The sequence below is a fragment of the Hemitrygon akajei genome, chromosome 3, assembly GCF_048418815.1.
Source record: "Hemitrygon akajei chromosome 3, sHemAka1.3, whole genome shotgun sequence".
Taxonomy (NCBI): Eukaryota; Metazoa; Chordata; class Chondrichthyes; order Myliobatiformes; family Dasyatidae; genus Hemitrygon; species Hemitrygon akajei.
The window spans coordinates 199,049,368-199,066,111 of NC_133126.1; the positions used below are offsets into that span (position 1 = coordinate 199,049,368).

Below are 16,744 nucleotides of genomic sequence, written 5' to 3' on the forward strand. Positions count from 1 at the left end.
TGTCTGTTGGTAGAAGTCAAGGATCCAGCTGCAGAGGGAGGTACTGAGTTCTTGGTCAGAGTTTGGAGATTAATTTGTTTGGAATTATGGTACTGATAGTATTATAAAATATACTAGATAATACCAACTCTGTCATGACTGTCTGAAGTCTGGCTGTGAAAGGAGGAGGGGTGGGAATGAGGCTGGTAACCTCATCCCATCCCAGAGCTAAAGAAACACCAACAGAAGCTACAAAGATATTATCCCTGGGAGAGGAAGAATCTTCAAGGATGGATTACACCTAGGGACAACTTGAAAGACTGCCACAGGACAGAGGACTCTGGCCAGCTGCTGTTGGCAGCCCATGCTCAAGTAGGAGTGTTTGGCTTAAGAAGAAGAATATTGAATAATACTATTATGTGGATAATTTATGGTACTGGAATAATGAAATTATGGTGGTATTGCTCACGTCAATGACTAAGAGTTTGACACAGTGAGATGGCCAATTTGTGTTGAGCTGATCACTTGATCATAAACTACAACATTTCTTGAACCTATTTGCAAAAATGATAGTAACAATCTTCATCATTCAATTAAAATGTCACAGCATACAAAAGCAAAAGAAATTTAAAATTGAAACACAAAAGATTCTGCAGATGATAGTAATCCAGAGCAACACACACAAAACAGAGGAATGCCAGCATTAAAAAAATTAAATTTGAACTTGTTTAACCTCGGTGGGAAAGTTCTAAAGATGATAATCAAAGACAGAAATACTATCAGTGGGACGGTTTTGATTGATTATAAAAATGAAGGATGATTTGTTAAAGGTATATCATGTCAAAATAACGCAAGTGAATTTTTCTGAAAAATAACCAAGTCAATGAGGAAAGTGCACTGATGCAGTATTTAGAGACTTCCAAAAGGCATTTGATAAAATACCACCTAATTGGTTTGACATGAGGACAATGGAATAAAATGGATGTATCAACATGAATAAAAAAATCGGCTTAATAATATGAAACAGAGTAGTAATGAAAGAGCATTAGAGTGCTTCATGGATTGAAGGGCAATGTGCAGTGGAAACGCCTACAAGTCAGAATTTGGACCATGAACTTTTTCATATATATTAATCTGGATGAGTGAATGTGGTAAAATTTCCAAATATGTAGATTATATGAAAGTGTAGGCAAGTAGAAATGCATTTGAAGAAGATGACATTTAATGCTGAGAAATATGAAGGGTTGCATCTTGATCAGAGAAAAAAAGAGGTAATACAATACAGAGGGTAAAATTCAGGGCAGATAGATCTGGGAGTATCTCTGCATAATTTGCTGAAAATGGCACAACAGGTTGAAAAAATGATTAAAAATGCATAAGAGATCTTGTGTTTTACCAATTAACAGATAGCAAGAGTGAGGAAGTCATAGGTGATGAAAGTACAGCTAAAATATTGTACCCAGTTGGACAATCTCTCTCAGAATGCCATGCTGATGGACAGATTGGAATATGGCCATTTACTATTGAAACGGATATTTACTTTCTTTTTTACCCAGCCTAAAGTGTGTTTGATGCTGATGAGAAGGTGGGAAATTGGTTTATTATTGTCATGTGGACCGAGGTACAGTGAAAAACTTGTCTTGCGTATCATCTATACAGATCAATTTATTATACAGTGCATTGAGGCATAACAAGGGAAAGCAATAACAGAATGCATAATAGAGTGCCACACTAAGAGAAAGCGCAGTGCAGGTAGACAATAAGGAGCAAGATCATGTTTTCTGACTTTTGTATCTTCAGTCTAATGGGAGGGGTCGGGGAAGAAGACAGACTGTCCAGGGTAGCTGGGATATTTGATTATGTTCTGCTTTACCAATGCAGCAAGAAGATTCAGTGGAGGGGAGGCTGGTTTCCATAACATACTGAGCTGTGTCTACAACTCCCTGCAATTTCTTGTGGTCATGGGCAGAGCAGTTGCCATACAGAGCGATTATGGTTTCTATGATACAGCAATAAAAAATAGTGAGAATCAAAGAAGGCACATCTAATTTCTTTGGCTTCCTCATGAAGTAGAGGCCTGGTGAGCTAACATACTCAATTACTGGCATTACCATTCATAATACACTATAGTACATTAAAATAATAAATATGCCTTTGATCAAGCCACATCACAAATAGTCATTAAGCTGTTAAAATTAATACCACTTTGACATTTAAAGATAGAAGTGCTTATATTGGCCAGTAAGTCACTTTAAGTGTGGACCTACCACACATGCCGCAAAGTAGTCCAGAATATGTAGATGGCACTGACACATCAACATGGTGGATACCATCAAACCTCACCAACAAACCAAAGTCAGTCTCCAGTAGAACATAGGCGCCACTCATCTGTATCACTAGAAGGTCCATGAAAAACACAGGCAGGTTTACTCGTTCTCCATTCAGCTACAGAAAGAAACAAAAAATGCTACTATTTATCTGAGAGCAAGGAGTCACCATAATTTAATCACATCCTAAATCGTCTGATCTGCACTAATAGAAGATACAGTCACACCATGTTCTTGGACTTTCAAAGGCCTTGACTGATTATTTAGAGATCCAAATTCAAATCCTGCTAAGGCAACTGAGGAATTCAGCTTTTGTGAATTAAACAACAATTCAATTTTTAACTTCCAAGTTGTAATAAGAATTCACCTGTCTTAATAATGGCTTTTAAGAAATTAAATTTTATGTTCTAATTTATTTAGAGATACAGCACAGAATATGCCCTTCCAGCTATGCTGCCCAGCAATCCCTGATTTAATCCTAGACTAACCATGGACAATTTACATTGACCAATTAACCTACTAAACAGTACACCTTGGACCGTGGGATAAAACCAGAGCACCCAGAGAATGCTGCACACATTCCATGGGGAGGACATACAAATCCTTACACAGGATGTCAGGATTGAACTCTGAGCTATGATATCTGAGTTGTAATAGTGTCAAACTAACCAATACACTACCCTGACACCCAAAATCTGCTGCTGTGGCCTATATACGACTCCAAACCAGAAGAATGTTGATAGACTCTGAACTGATTCAATTGGGAATGCAGGCATTACTGAAATTAGGCCGATTCAGCTAAGCCTTCTCCCTGTGACTGAGCTTTCAAATGATACAAATTCAGGCCAGGATACCATAACAGATAACAGTTTTGAGAAAATGTTGTCAATATTTCAGTTAAATATCATGTACTCATTATCTCATATTTAAGGAACTAAATATTGATTCTACAAATACTGGAAGTGTTCTGTTTAAAATAATGTATTTCTTCTCAAAAATCATATCAGGTCACTCTAATTTCAAGATTATTGTAATTCAACCATACGACTAAACAAAACATCACTGCTCTGGGCCCAAGGTGCATACACAGTACAGTCACGCATAGTACATATAGTTATGATCAGTACATAGTCACAGAGTAAGCCCCTGAATGGCATGGTCTGAAGATTGACCGGTTGACATAAAGTGTGATGTGCATGCTTATGTAAGACAGTATAATGTTATTGGCACTTTAATGTATAATAAAACAAGCAGTTTGAAATATGTGAATGAGCAATGGTATCCAGTCTAAGAGCAAACTTAGCGGACACTACGTGCTACATTTATATCTTTTTATTTAATCAGATCTGCTATGGAAACCATAGTTTATGTGAAATAATAAGACAAGCAGAATGTGCTGTTCCTTAAATTGTTTGTATATACAAAATCGTATCATAAATTTTCACTCAACACAAAGCATCACCAAAAACTTCTTAGAAGAATATTATTCTGTTTTCCAGCAAGAAAAGGAACAGCAGAGTACATATTCTCAAATAATACAACTACTAAGTGTCCAGAATAAAAATACTGGAAATACCCAGTAGAAAAGACAGTAGATGAAGAAAGAGTAACATGTTCTGATGTAAAGTGACGCATGCTCTGGTATATTCTCTACAGAAGCTGACCAACCTCAATTTGTGTTTTAATTTCAGGTTTTGAGCATTTTCAGTACAGTTTTTTTTAGTTTCAGTTACCATCTATCTATGTTTTACAACAGTGTCCCCAATCACATCTCTAGCCTGAACTTGCCTTATCAGTGGAAAAGCAGTGAGCTGAGACAAGTCCTTTACTAGTTTTGAATAAACAAAAATCTGAATAAAAATACCTACCAGGACTTTACGATCTTTCATGATGGAAATTGTGCTGTTATATACTAACACATGCACAGAATTCACCCAGGACACTTTGGTATTGGCACCTCTCTGCTCATTTGTTGCTGACACACTAAAAAAAGGGAGATCTGAAACTTCACTACATCGCTTGGAGAGCACATATGTGCAAGTTCCCATGAAGTGATGAACATGCATGTCAAAGGTATTATAGTGTGGATCTCCTGAAGCGCTGCATGTGGCACGACCTGTACAAAAAAAATTCATGGATGAAGCAACATACCTAGCAAACTATTACAGTTATTACCAAATTTTAAAAACAAAGAAGGTGCCAGAGGAAGTAAGCAAGTCAGGCAACACCTGTGTAGGGAAATGGGCAGTTGACATTTTGGGCCTAGACCATTCACCTGTACGGATGCTGTCTGACTCACTGAACTCCTCCAGCATTTTGCTTGTTGTTCTAGATTCCCAGATCTGCAGTCAGCATCAGCAGACAGGAAGACTCTACAATGGGTATTCAAAACTGCCCAATGCATCACCAGCACCAGCCAACCTGCCATCAAGGACATATATACAGAAAGATGCTGGAAAAATCCCAATAACAACACCCACCCAGCTCATAGACTGTCCCACTCCCACTCGGGAAGGGTCTATATAGCATCCATGCCAGGACCACAAGACATAGAAACAGTTAATTTCCCCAAGCAGTAAGGCTGATCATCACCTCCACCCACTAATCCACCCCTCCACACCCAACCACCACTACTTTATCATTTCCTGTCAGTCACCTTATGTGCAGACATTCTTGTACCTAGTGTCACTTTATGGACACACAATCAATCTATGTAAATAAGCTAGCTTGTGTATTAATATTCACTGTGTTTTTTTTAACTCGGTGTTTTTCTAGGCTGCACTGGATACGGAGTAACAATTACTTTGTCTCCTCTACACTTATGTACTGGAACTGACATTAACCAATAATAGTAAGGATGGATAAGTTCAGCATGTCAGGGAGCATACGTGAAAGAGAGAAACAGTAATCATTTCAGGGCTGGCACTCTTCATCTGAACGATTCTGATGAAGGGTCCTGGATCTGATTCCCTTTCCACAGATGCTGCCTGGCCTGCTATGGCCTTTCAGCATTTCCTTTTTTTTGGATTTCCAGAACCTGTTTTTGTTTACTTTAATCAACTATTTCCTTCTATTTGAAATCAATGTTATCTACCAAGATAAATGCAAATGAAAATGGAAATTCTTCTTTTCAAAGTAGTCCATTGAAACATTCACTTTCTTTCTGACAATATTCTGCCTTCTTTCTTTCCTGAACATGTTGATTCCTTGATGCATAATGTTTCAGGTGTGTTTAATGGTATTTCCCTGTTTTGTTTTGCATAATGGTGAATGACAATAGTTTATTTAGCCATGACTACATCTGAGCTTGTTTGCCATAGCTGATCAGGAGTGCCAGTCCAGGATGGCTTTTTCCCTATTACTGTTTATGAAATTAGACTTTTTTGGCTCTGATATGTGTATATCATATCCATAACCAAATATTGAACCTATGATGGATATATATGAGGTAAATGCAAGCAGGCTTTTTCCACTGAGGTTGTGTGAGACTAGAACTAGATGTCATGGGGTAAGGGTGAAAGGTGAAATGTTCATGGCCAACCTGTGGAGAACTTCTTCACACAGAGCATGGTGCGAGTGTGGGACAAGATGTCAGTGGAAGTGGTGGATATAGGTTTGATTGCAACATTTATAAGAAATTTGCATAGGTACATGGAAGGGAGGGGTATGGAGGGCTATGGTTCGGAAGTAGGTCAATGGAACTAGGCAGAATAATAGTTCAGCACAGACTTGATGAGCCTATGAGCTTATTTCTGTGCTAAAGCAATCTATGACTGTATGACTCCAATTGCTTCCTAAAGTGATATTCACAATTGCTAAGATTGTTGTTCCTGTTCAATATTTAGGCACGATTGACATCAAAATAGCAGAGGTCTTTAGTATAAGAAATAAATTACATCTATTCTTCCCATTGGAAAACAGACCTGATCCTCATAGGAAACAGAATCTAAGAATGAATAGGGAATGCCCATATTACCTAAATTGTGTCATGAAAAATAACAGTTAAAATTATTTATTTAAAATTAAGGAAGGAGAACACAAAAAAACATGCAATAGCTGCACCTGGGAGAGCAACACATCAAGATGGTAGAGCTGAGAACTTTTCTGAAAAAGATTTTGAAGTCATGGGGACTGCAGTGTAGTGTGAAAAAGTAAAGATAGATAAACAAATTGATTAAATGGCATTAGACAAAATCCAAGCCTTTCACTGCTTTTACAAGTTAATAGCATAAAAATTAAATGATAAGTATTAAAACATTTTAGGAGTCTCTTTCCACTAATCTGATGTTTGTTCAGGTGGTACACTCATATTGTTTCCGGAAGAATGTGAGTGTAGGAAGTTAAGGTTGCAGCAAAAAGACCTCAGCAAACAAGGTGTTCTTTGAATAAAATGGGAACAAGAGAGAGGACCATAAAACTCTCCATTGCATGACATGAATACATTGGGCTGAATCACTTCTTTCAAAGCCATGAATTTATACAATACTGTAAGAATGTGTCTAAAACAGCACAATGCAGATACACCACCAGATTGACAAACAGAACAAACATAGCCAGAAGCCGGATGTTGGTGCTGTGAAACCAAGAACTTCAAAAATCAGAATGAGAATCAGGTTTATTATCAATGGCATGTTGTGAAATTTGTTATCTGAGCAGAAGCAGTTCATTGCAATACATAATATAGAAGAAAACAAAGCAAACATAAATAAATAAATAAATCAATTATGATATTCGTATATCAAATAGATTAAAACTCATGCAAAAACAGAAAAAATATATACATTATAAAAAGTGAGGTGGTGTTCATGAGTTATATGTCCATTTAGGAATCGGCTGGCAGAGGGGAAGAAGCTGTTGCTGAATCACTGAGTGTGTGCCTTCAGGCTTCTGTATTGCCAACCTGATGACAACAATGAGAAAAGGGCATGCCCTGGGTTCTGGAGGTCCTTAATAATGGACACTGCCTTTCTGAGAAACTGCTCCTTGAAGATATCATGAGTACTTTGTAGGCTAGTACCCAAGAACAGAGCTGACTAAATTTACCACCCACTGCAGTTTCTTTTGGTCCTATGCAGTAGCCAGGCTCCCATCCCCATACCAGGCAGTGATGTAGTCTGTTAGAATGCCCTCCATGGTACGACGAAAGAAGTTTTTGAGATATTGAGTTTCAAAATGTGGTTTGTGCAGAAAAAAAATTCCTTGTAAACAGAACATAAAAGCAGGTGAACTGGCTTAACCAGAAGGATACAGACAGAAAACTGGAACAAAGAATAGTCCTTCCTTCTGATGTCCACAAAGGGATGAGAGGCCTCATTCCATCCCAGGAATTCCTGCCATTCTGAAGTCCCCAACCTCAAACAGAAACACAAAAATTCAAACTCACATACCTGTAAGGGCGGGCGTTGTGGTACTGGCTGTAGTTGAGATGCTCGTAGTTGTTGTCGTTCCACAACCCGCTGCAGGAATAAAATAGTACAGACACAGAACAGATTAACCTTTATAACATAATCACATCATCTCACATTTCTAGTTGACTAAAGCATGGAAAACCAAAAGAGAACCACAGCATGACAGGAGCAATGCAATTTTGTTCAATTAAATAAATGCCGCTATCAGTAGTGCTACAGTGAAAGCAAGCGCCGAGTACAACAGACCCACCTCCACAGCACCCTACGTGAAAGGAAATGTCATCCACAGCAACATCACTCCGGTAGTCTTGGCCACGGACCGCCTCTAGGAGGATCTGTCAGAGAAAGCAGCAAAACTTCAGCAGGAAACAGCCAGTCAAGCAGCACAACTGAAGCCCCAAACTTGCATTTCACTTCAGTAAATCATGGGTGCACAACAGTTCTGAGACTGTGATGAAATCATTCAAGAGAGAATAAATCCAAAAATTATTTGAAAAATAACTACCGGCTCTTCAAAATTGTAAAGCACAGAAAGAGTGCATTAAGCGGGTTATATCAGGCAAAGGACAGGAAATTCAATTTCACCAACAGCACTTCTATACATCCAAAATAATTTCATTGACATTTCAGTCTATCGCAAGACTGAAATGCCAGGCGCTGGGAGAAGAAGGATCAATCATTTGGACAACAGGAGATCCCCAATTTCAGTGTTAAAAATTGAGGAAGTGTTCTGAATGAGTACTGTTACAGAGAGAACAATAACATTCAGGATTTAACTTGTGGAAACTATAGAAAGGGTGCAGAGGAGATTTACAAGGATGTTGCCTGGATTGGGGAGCACGCATTATAAGAACAGGTTGAGTGAACTGGGCCTTTTCTCCTTGGAGCGACAGAGGACGAGAGGTGACCTGATAGAGGTGTATAAGATGATGAGAAGTATTGATCACGTGGATAGGCAGAGGATTTTTCCCAGGGCTAAAATGGCTAACACGATAAGGCACAGTTTTTAGGTGCTTGGAAGTAGGTACAGAGGAGATGTTAGGGGTAAGTTTTTAACATATAGAGTGGTGAGTGCGTGGAATGGGCAGCCGGCGATGGTGGTGGAGCTGGATACAATAGGGTCTTTTAGAGACTCCTGATACGTAAATGGAGTTGAGAAATATAGAGGGCGATAGGTCACCGGAGGTATTTTCGAAAATAAGTACATGTTCGGCACAGCATTGTGGGTAGAGAGGCTGTATTGTGTTGTAGGTTCTCTGTGTTTCTGCACAAATCTTTGGGTTGGGTAAAAAGACGCATTGATATTCGTGTATAGGCAATAAAGTGCAAGGTTTCAATTAATTAAGAGCTGTGTCGGGAATTCCCTAAAGTGGATCACTGGTTGATAAGTCTACAAATTTTGATGGACTAAAACTCGTTGATTGCAAGGGGAGAGGAAAGAGAACAGTGGCGTGCAGCATTAAGAGTATTTGCAAACTCATCAACTTTGGACAGTGTGGGAAATGCACTAAAATTTTGCAATCATTTGCACCCAACGCAAACACCATTGGGTACATGGCATCTCCATTATTGTTTATTTACCTGGACTTGTATGAATTAAAAAATCATTTCAGTGACTTCTTGAGTATTATCCATGCAGCCTACCTGAGAACCTCCAGACAGGTCAAGGTCAACCTGTCCTTCAATCCATCGGTTTCCCTTATTTCCTGAATCAGACCACTTCAGCACTGCTGTTCCGCTTTCAACCTGGTAAACATTCAAAGCCATGTGCTGACCTACTCCATACATGTGGTACCAGAATCGCATGCATTGAGCTCCTCTTTCCGCACATGGAGCACTGACCAGATGGGCTCGGTCTCCTGGTTGGCCATCGTTGCCTTCAATGTAGATGTAGTAACCACCTGCAAACACAAGAAGGTTTATTCTTCCAATAGAAATCAGGTGCACAGTGGCTAAGCAGCAATCTCACATCACCTACCTGCTGTGGTGTGGTCAAAGCTCGGTCCTGTGTTATATGATGGTGTCGACCCTCTGATGCGTTTCCAGTCCAACGTATCGTTCTCGGATTGGGCCCAATGGCACAGGTCTTTGTCAAAGTTACAATCCAGTGAACAACCTGCCGAGTTCAGAAAGACAGACATTCATCGGAATACTCTCAACAACTGCTGAAAATATTCAACACCATACTATTGAATCGAGACACTGTACAGTCGCTCGGTACCGTACTTTACAGGAGGCACCATAATTTTCCACAGCTACCCATCAGAGGATTAAGACTTTTAATTTATAATTTATTATTACAATGGGATAAGCGTCCTTTATTTAAGATTAAACAGGATTGGGAAAAGGAACTCAATTTGACTTTTATTTGGGAGGATTGGATTCTGAAGCTGGTTAACTCTTCTTCGATCTGTGCTAGTCATTCACTGATTCAATTTAAAATTGTACATCATTACCATTTGACCAAGGAGACACTCTCTGAAATATTTCCCAATGTTGATAGTTATTGTGATTGATGTAAAACTGAGATAGCTACATTGACACATGTGTTCTGGTCATGTTCTATATTGGAACAGTTCTGGAAGTCATCTTCTCGACAATTTCTAAAACACTCAGAATTAACCTGCAACCTAATAAATTGACTGTGCTTTTTGAAATAATTCCTCAAAATATCCATGGTATTTCTGTGTCTAACCAACATGTTACTGCATTTGTTACATTGATAGCTAGGAGGGCAATTTTGTTGAAGTGGAAGGATATATCAGCTCCTACTTTGTCACAATGCTTCTTCTCAATTGATGCTATGTCTTAGTTTGGAGAAAATTAGAAGTCGAACCTTTGAAACTTTATTTGATTTTGAGAAATGATGGGTCTCATTTGCTCGCTAGTATCATTTGAGCTCATTGATAGATCTTCTCCATCATCTAATTGTAAGACTTTTTGATATATTTTTCTTTCTTGCTGGCGGTTTGATGTTTATTTTTAGAAGCTTTTTGCATGACGCATGGCTCCGGGGTTGCACTCCTAATGGTTCCCCCCCCCCCACTTTTCTCTTAGTAGGGTTTTTTTATATTCACAAAATTTTCGATCTTTAAGATAATTTCTTTTTTTTTCGTTGAGGCATTGTAAGTGTTGTTACTTCGATGTACTTGTGTTATTTTTGAATAATATAATACTAATAAAAAGATTCGAAAAGAAAAGACAATTAATGAGGACAGGCTATCACTCAAAATCTACAGGGAAAGGAAGAACAAATTACATTCCCTGTTAATCAGACTTCAGTGCCAGTCAGCAGAGATGTTTATTCAGATGCCATTGTCAGCTTGAAGGACTTGCTACTTGCTGCAAAGTACTCGGGTTTCTGTACACTGAGCCGGAAGGCTCCGTCAGGAGATAGTGTGCAACTTTTATCGGTCTATTACATCGTGGCACGATGCAGTCCCAGAAACGTCACTGATGGCAAAAGCCTCAGCTTGCATCAGGAACTTCAAACATTAAGAACTCTTGAATACCTTTCTCAAAAACAATCCTTCGTTCATCAGTGGAGAACAACATGTAAACTACTAGAATCCCTTTGCCCAACTCTCTGCAAAGCAACTTGCATGGAGCTGATTGGACAGCAAAAAGCTTGGGCTTTCAATGGAAAATGTCTTTTGTCTCTTAACTGGGTTTCTCCATTCACCACATGCAGAAGTAAAACAGAGGAATAGATTAAGAGTTTGGACTTACTTTCCTCAGTACAGCCACTCTGCTGCCTCCAGTCTCCCAGCGCAACACCAGCTGCTTCACAAGCTGAAGCATAAGACTCCAGCGTGTTGCACATCTGAACAGAGTCTCCGCCAGTCACACAATGATCGTAGACGCAGCTCTCAAAGTAGAGTTGAGGTGGGATATGCCAGTGGCACTCTTCAAATGGACCAGGGTTAGCCAAGACTATTTTACAGTATCTCTCTGCCTCTTCGCTTGCTGCTGGCTCGCATGGAGGTGGAAGTGGAGCTGTTTGGTTACACCTGTGCAACAGAAACAATCTCTCACTCTTTTCAAATTTAATTTATCCCATTCAGTCCTCTCCAAAACGGAAAGAAGCTTGGAAGGCTACGGGCAGGGCTTGAGAGAAAAATACACCATGCCATCATAATATACAAGAAAGAACATGACTCCATTACACAACTGAAAAGACTGAAAGACATCCTGAACTCAACACTGGAAATATCTTTACATTTCTCCCCTGTGTGCCCTTGTCGTTCAAAAAAACAAAACACTCGAGCTGATTTGAATTATCTCCTTGATATCGCTTCCTTGCCCCAACATTGCTTACAGTCAAGCAACATTGCCACTTGCTGTAACACTTTTCAGGACTTGTGGAGACATCTTAGTATTTGTCTTCACGTAAATCACACACAGCAATACTCACGGCCAGTTGTCGTCAGTAACTGTCCAACTGTTCCCAAATTGGTTTGAATCCAAGGCTAGTATTCCATCAGGTTTCAAGAAGTCATCCAGTTGGTCATTGGTGTAGGTTCCACACAAGCCACACAGCTGTCCTTTGTATCTCTCGTCCACAACTACCACCAGTTGATGATCTCCGTCAAACTTCACCTGAAGACCAAAGTTGGTCTGGAGCACAACATATGACCCTACCAGCGACAGTCTTACCGAAGCAATGGGTGTCACAGGGAGGTTCACCCTCACTCCATCCACCTAAACAAAGCATTACAAAGTTAGCTTCCAGAAAATCACAAACAAACCAACTGTTGCTTGACAACATCATGTCAATGCTGAAAATTATACTCTTTCAAGTATATAATACTCACATAAACGTCCCTATTTTTCCGCAATGCAATGTGGAGGTTCTGCAGGCGCACGCTCACCGAGTTAATGGCAGTCCAGCTCGGACTACCTCGGTGCTCATTCCTACTCGTCACAGAAAATTGGACAGATGTATTTCCACAAGTCTCGGTCACCGTGTAATTGCAGGCACCCTGGAAATGGTACAGCTTCCCATCAAATGTTGTGTAGTGCGGGTCGCCATAGATGTGGCAAATGGCAGTGTCAGCGCCGTAACATCCCAAATTGCCACCCTGCACTTTGCAGATTTCTCCCGGTCCACAAGTTGCTGGCTCGCACACGATTCGGTCATTGCCAGTGCAGCGGCACCTTTCTCGACATCCGTCTTCCCAGAACATCGCACCTTTCTGACACACAAACGGCAAGGTTTATTTTCAAAAGTGCTATGTGCTCTGATGGGAAACAGAACCTTGTTTTCATAGAAACCAAAGTGCACCACAAACACTTCCAACTTACCTCGTAGTATTTGTTCTTGTGCGTGCAACCACAGTTCTCCACAGACACGCACGAGCTTCCACTCAGGACAAAGCCATGGTTACACTCACAGTCCTCCACACATGGCTCACTACAGTTCCCCGAAGCAAAGCGGTCAGTGCAAGTGGCTGGACAAGCGCTAGCGCATGCGTTATAATGGCTGTTGGCTTCACACACGATACCTGAAAGCAGCAGAGAAGCAACAAAACTTTTTACACTTCAATTCAAGCTTCACAAATGGCGATTCTCTGACACGATGTTGTACAGCTCCGAACACTGCTAAGTACATCGGATTCCGGTTAATTGGACCATCAGTTAATCAGGGCAGCTGCTTATTTGGGACAACTCTTAAGCAACAAAATCTAATCCAGAAAATAACCCTCATTCCTTTCATTTGTTTGGGACACCGTGTCGCCTCATCGGGCCAGTAGACTGCTGCCAAATAATGTATAACTTGCGCAGGGGGTCCCAACCTGTGGTACGCGGTCTGCTCAGAAAATGGTAAGGGACCACGACATAAAGAAGGTTGGGAACCCATGGACCTGTGTCAGCCGCGTGGACATGTGTGGCCGTTGGACACTACACTGTGCTTACAGCGAAGAGTTTTCAAATAGTGTCAGTTGAATGTGCTTGTGATCTTTGTCACTGATAATTGGTGAGAAATAAGCAGCAAGACAATTCAGAACTCTCTTGCTCACTGCGGTTTCAGGCACTCAGGCTTGGAGATGCCAGAAAAGGCTGGGATTGAAAAGGAAATGATCTCACTACTTCAACAAATTAAGAACTACAAACAACTTGAATGTCTCAGCAATCGCCTTAAACGTTACAATAAAAATGAAGTTTTGCAGGATGCAATTGGCAAAAGCATTGTATGAAGGCAGTACAATCTTCAACAGGTGTCTGCACTGATCTCCTTCATTAAATGGCAGCGTCTACTGAGTGATTCCTCTATCGATAACTATTGGGAACTAATACATTGATTTAGTGTACTGTAGTGGTACTGGATGGTTTCCAATTTGCTCTGTATTTCTTTTAAATACATAATTTGCTGAATAAACTCTCCTCCGACTTCCATCCGGTAACAAGTATCGATTTTAACTGACGGTGATTTGATGACAAATTCTGCCATCTTCATCATGGATGTAGATAATTTGTTGATCGGTTAAACAGCAGTTGGTCTTTTTTTAAATAACTTTTAATTATTTCCATGACCCTTTGGCTGATTGGGGCAGTCACTTAATTGGGCCAAAATGCACGGGTCCCGGGTGTCTCAATGAACCGGAATCCAGTGTATTACTCCAACAGCATTTGGAGGAGACAACTCATACGTACCACAGAAAGTGGAGTTCCTCCATGGCACAATGGTCACTCCTGCTCTCTGGCAGGCATCTGAATAGATCTGCAGGGCATTACACAGAGCTCCTTGGTCTCCACCGGTCAAGCACAGTTCAACAACACAACTTTCAAAGAAACCATTGGTGTTGATCACAGAGTGGCAGTTTACAAATGGCCCCTGTTGACTGGTGATCAGACCACAGAAATCATCACCTCGGTAGCGCTCCTCATCTGCGGGCTTACACTCTTCTGGCTCGACGGGGTCGCAACCTGGCTCGTCAGGTGGCACCTTCCAGCTATTTCCCAGTTCGTTGTCATCCTTAGCTTGCGTTCCATCAGCTTTCATGTAGTCATCCTGCCATTTTCCATTGTAGTTACCGCACATACCACAAACCCGATTAAAGTACGTACTGGGCACCTTCACTTCCACTGAATGATCAGTGTCGTAAGAAACGTACAGGCCAAAATCAGTTGTCAGGACCACGTATCTTCCGCTCCTACTCACACTCAGGCCACCCTCGCCACGCCCAACAGGTAAGGTCTCCCACACGTCATCAACCTGTGCACAAGACGAAATACTGCATCATACAGACTGTATGGGGCCGCAGCCCTGGAGAAACAAAACAACCATTTGCACCGTGCTCCTCTCAAGCCCTTCAGGCATGTCTAATGATCTTAGCCATCACATCCGTACACACTCACGTGCGTTCAGAACGCCCCTTCAGCTGAGGATAAAAAGCTCTCAATGCCGCTTTAATCAGACTCACTTCCGTCGCACTGCGCATCCCTTCTCACTTACTCGCATCTCCAGTTACAAGCAAAGTGCTTTACCGATCAAGTGTTTCCATGTCAAATGATTTTTAGTAGAGAGAGCTGTACTTTAGCAGAATTAGACTTACAGTAAGAGACTTACCAACACCCGCTGACGTTCCCGCTTCACGATCCAAACACTGTGGCCGTGCACAGTTACATGAACTTTCTGAACGTAAGATACTCCTGCGTAGCCACGATTTTCATTCTTTGTTTCAATGTTGAAGTACGGAAGGGAGGAGGAATTTCCACACGACTTGGCTATTGTGTACGTACAGCTGCCCATAAAGTGGAGGGTGGCTTTGTCAAAGGTGTTGTAATGCGGATCATTATGCACTCTGCAGATACCGTACGTGTATGGGTAGCAACCGGGGACGCCGTTTACAACTCCACAGTATGAACCTGTAGAACACGTTGAATCCCTGCACACCATTTTACTGCCTGCAGAAGGACATCTACATTTTCTTGAGCAGGTATCATCGGTCCAGAGTTCAGAGCCCACTGGGTAGTGCTTTCCTTCATACCAGCAACCACACTTATCCTCTGGCACACATCGGTCATTGTAGAGAAGGTAACCACTGTCACACACACAGCCTTCCACGCAAGGTTGCAAGCAGCGCGATGGAGCACTCGGACTCACACAGGTAGCTGGGCAAGCTGAGCCGCACTGCTCATAATGACTATTCGCTCCACACTTTACAGCTGTGAACGGAATCCATAAGGTTACACGTTACTTTCATCTGACATTCCTTCCATCAAACACTTCTCACTGCTCTCTATCTCCAATGAGTCTCATTGAAAGATCTGGCACTATACTCTCAAGCACTTACGGCAAAAGGTCTCATTCCTCCAGGCATCCACTCTCGCTCCCTCTGACTGGCATGCATCTCCGTATGACTCCAAACTGCTGCACAGAGCCTCCTGCTCCATGCCTAATGCACAAAGGTCATATACACAGTCAGCAAAATAAGCTTCCGGGTCGACTCTCGAATGGCACCCTTTGAAAGGACCGTCTGCATCCTTGATTATCCCACAGTAATATTCACTTTCGATGATACGCTTTTCATCCTTACTGCAATTTGGTCTGATGCCAACATCAGGAGTACACCTGGGGAAACAGCAGCATCCCAAATCACAATTACTTCCAGCTAAATCAAAACTCAAAGAGCATAAAGATGGAAATTGGAAACTGGACAGTTAGTTTCCAACCGAATGGAAAAGTTGCCAGCAGCTTGCTGCCAGTCACACTGTACCTTGTGTCATTTCCAGATTGCCAGCTGTTGCCCAAGCTGACTGAATCAGGTTCCATTATTCCATCTGGATTCAGAAAATCATCCCTTCTGTCTTCATTATAGTTCCCACACATTCCACACACCTTGCCTTTGAAGAGACTCGGGAGAGTCACCTCAGCTCGATGCCTGCCATTAAACTTCACTCGCAATCCAAAACTAGTGGCAATGACGACGTACTGCCCAGACAGAGTGACAACAACACCCGGGCTGACTGCAACAGGTAGCACTGCCTCTTCCCCATCAACCTGCAAACATCCAAATCATTCATCAA

The 16,744-nt window shown here is 41.3% G+C and overlaps 1 protein-coding gene across 1 annotated transcript in view; it reads right to left on the reverse strand.

Annotated features, from left to right (window-relative positions):
- The window catches only part of LOC140724669 (uncharacterized), a 166,761-nt gene that overhangs the window by 61,989 nt on the left and 88,028 nt on the right, over nucleotides 1-16,744 (reverse strand). The window contains exons 97-110 of the mRNA XM_073039094.1: nucleotides 16,435-16,718; nucleotides 16,012-16,289; nucleotides 15,285-15,883; nucleotides 14,369-14,930; nucleotides 13,019-13,218; nucleotides 12,529-12,909; nucleotides 12,129-12,415; nucleotides 11,444-11,724; nucleotides 9,693-9,830; nucleotides 9,359-9,615; nucleotides 7,965-8,049; nucleotides 7,694-7,762; nucleotides 4,175-4,422; nucleotides 2,247-2,424 (exon numbers count right to left, since the gene is read on the reverse strand). Of these exons, the coding sequence (XP_072895195.1) occupies nucleotides 2,247-2,424; nucleotides 4,175-4,422; nucleotides 7,694-7,762; nucleotides 7,965-8,049; nucleotides 9,359-9,615; nucleotides 9,693-9,830; nucleotides 11,444-11,724; nucleotides 12,129-12,415; nucleotides 12,529-12,909; nucleotides 13,019-13,218; nucleotides 14,369-14,930; nucleotides 15,285-15,883; nucleotides 16,012-16,289; nucleotides 16,435-16,718 (3,847 nt within the window). The remainder of the gene's footprint in view (nucleotides 1-2,246; nucleotides 2,425-4,174; nucleotides 4,423-7,693; nucleotides 7,763-7,964; nucleotides 8,050-9,358; nucleotides 9,616-9,692; nucleotides 9,831-11,443; nucleotides 11,725-12,128; nucleotides 12,416-12,528; nucleotides 12,910-13,018; nucleotides 13,219-14,368; nucleotides 14,931-15,284; nucleotides 15,884-16,011; nucleotides 16,290-16,434; nucleotides 16,719-16,744) is intronic.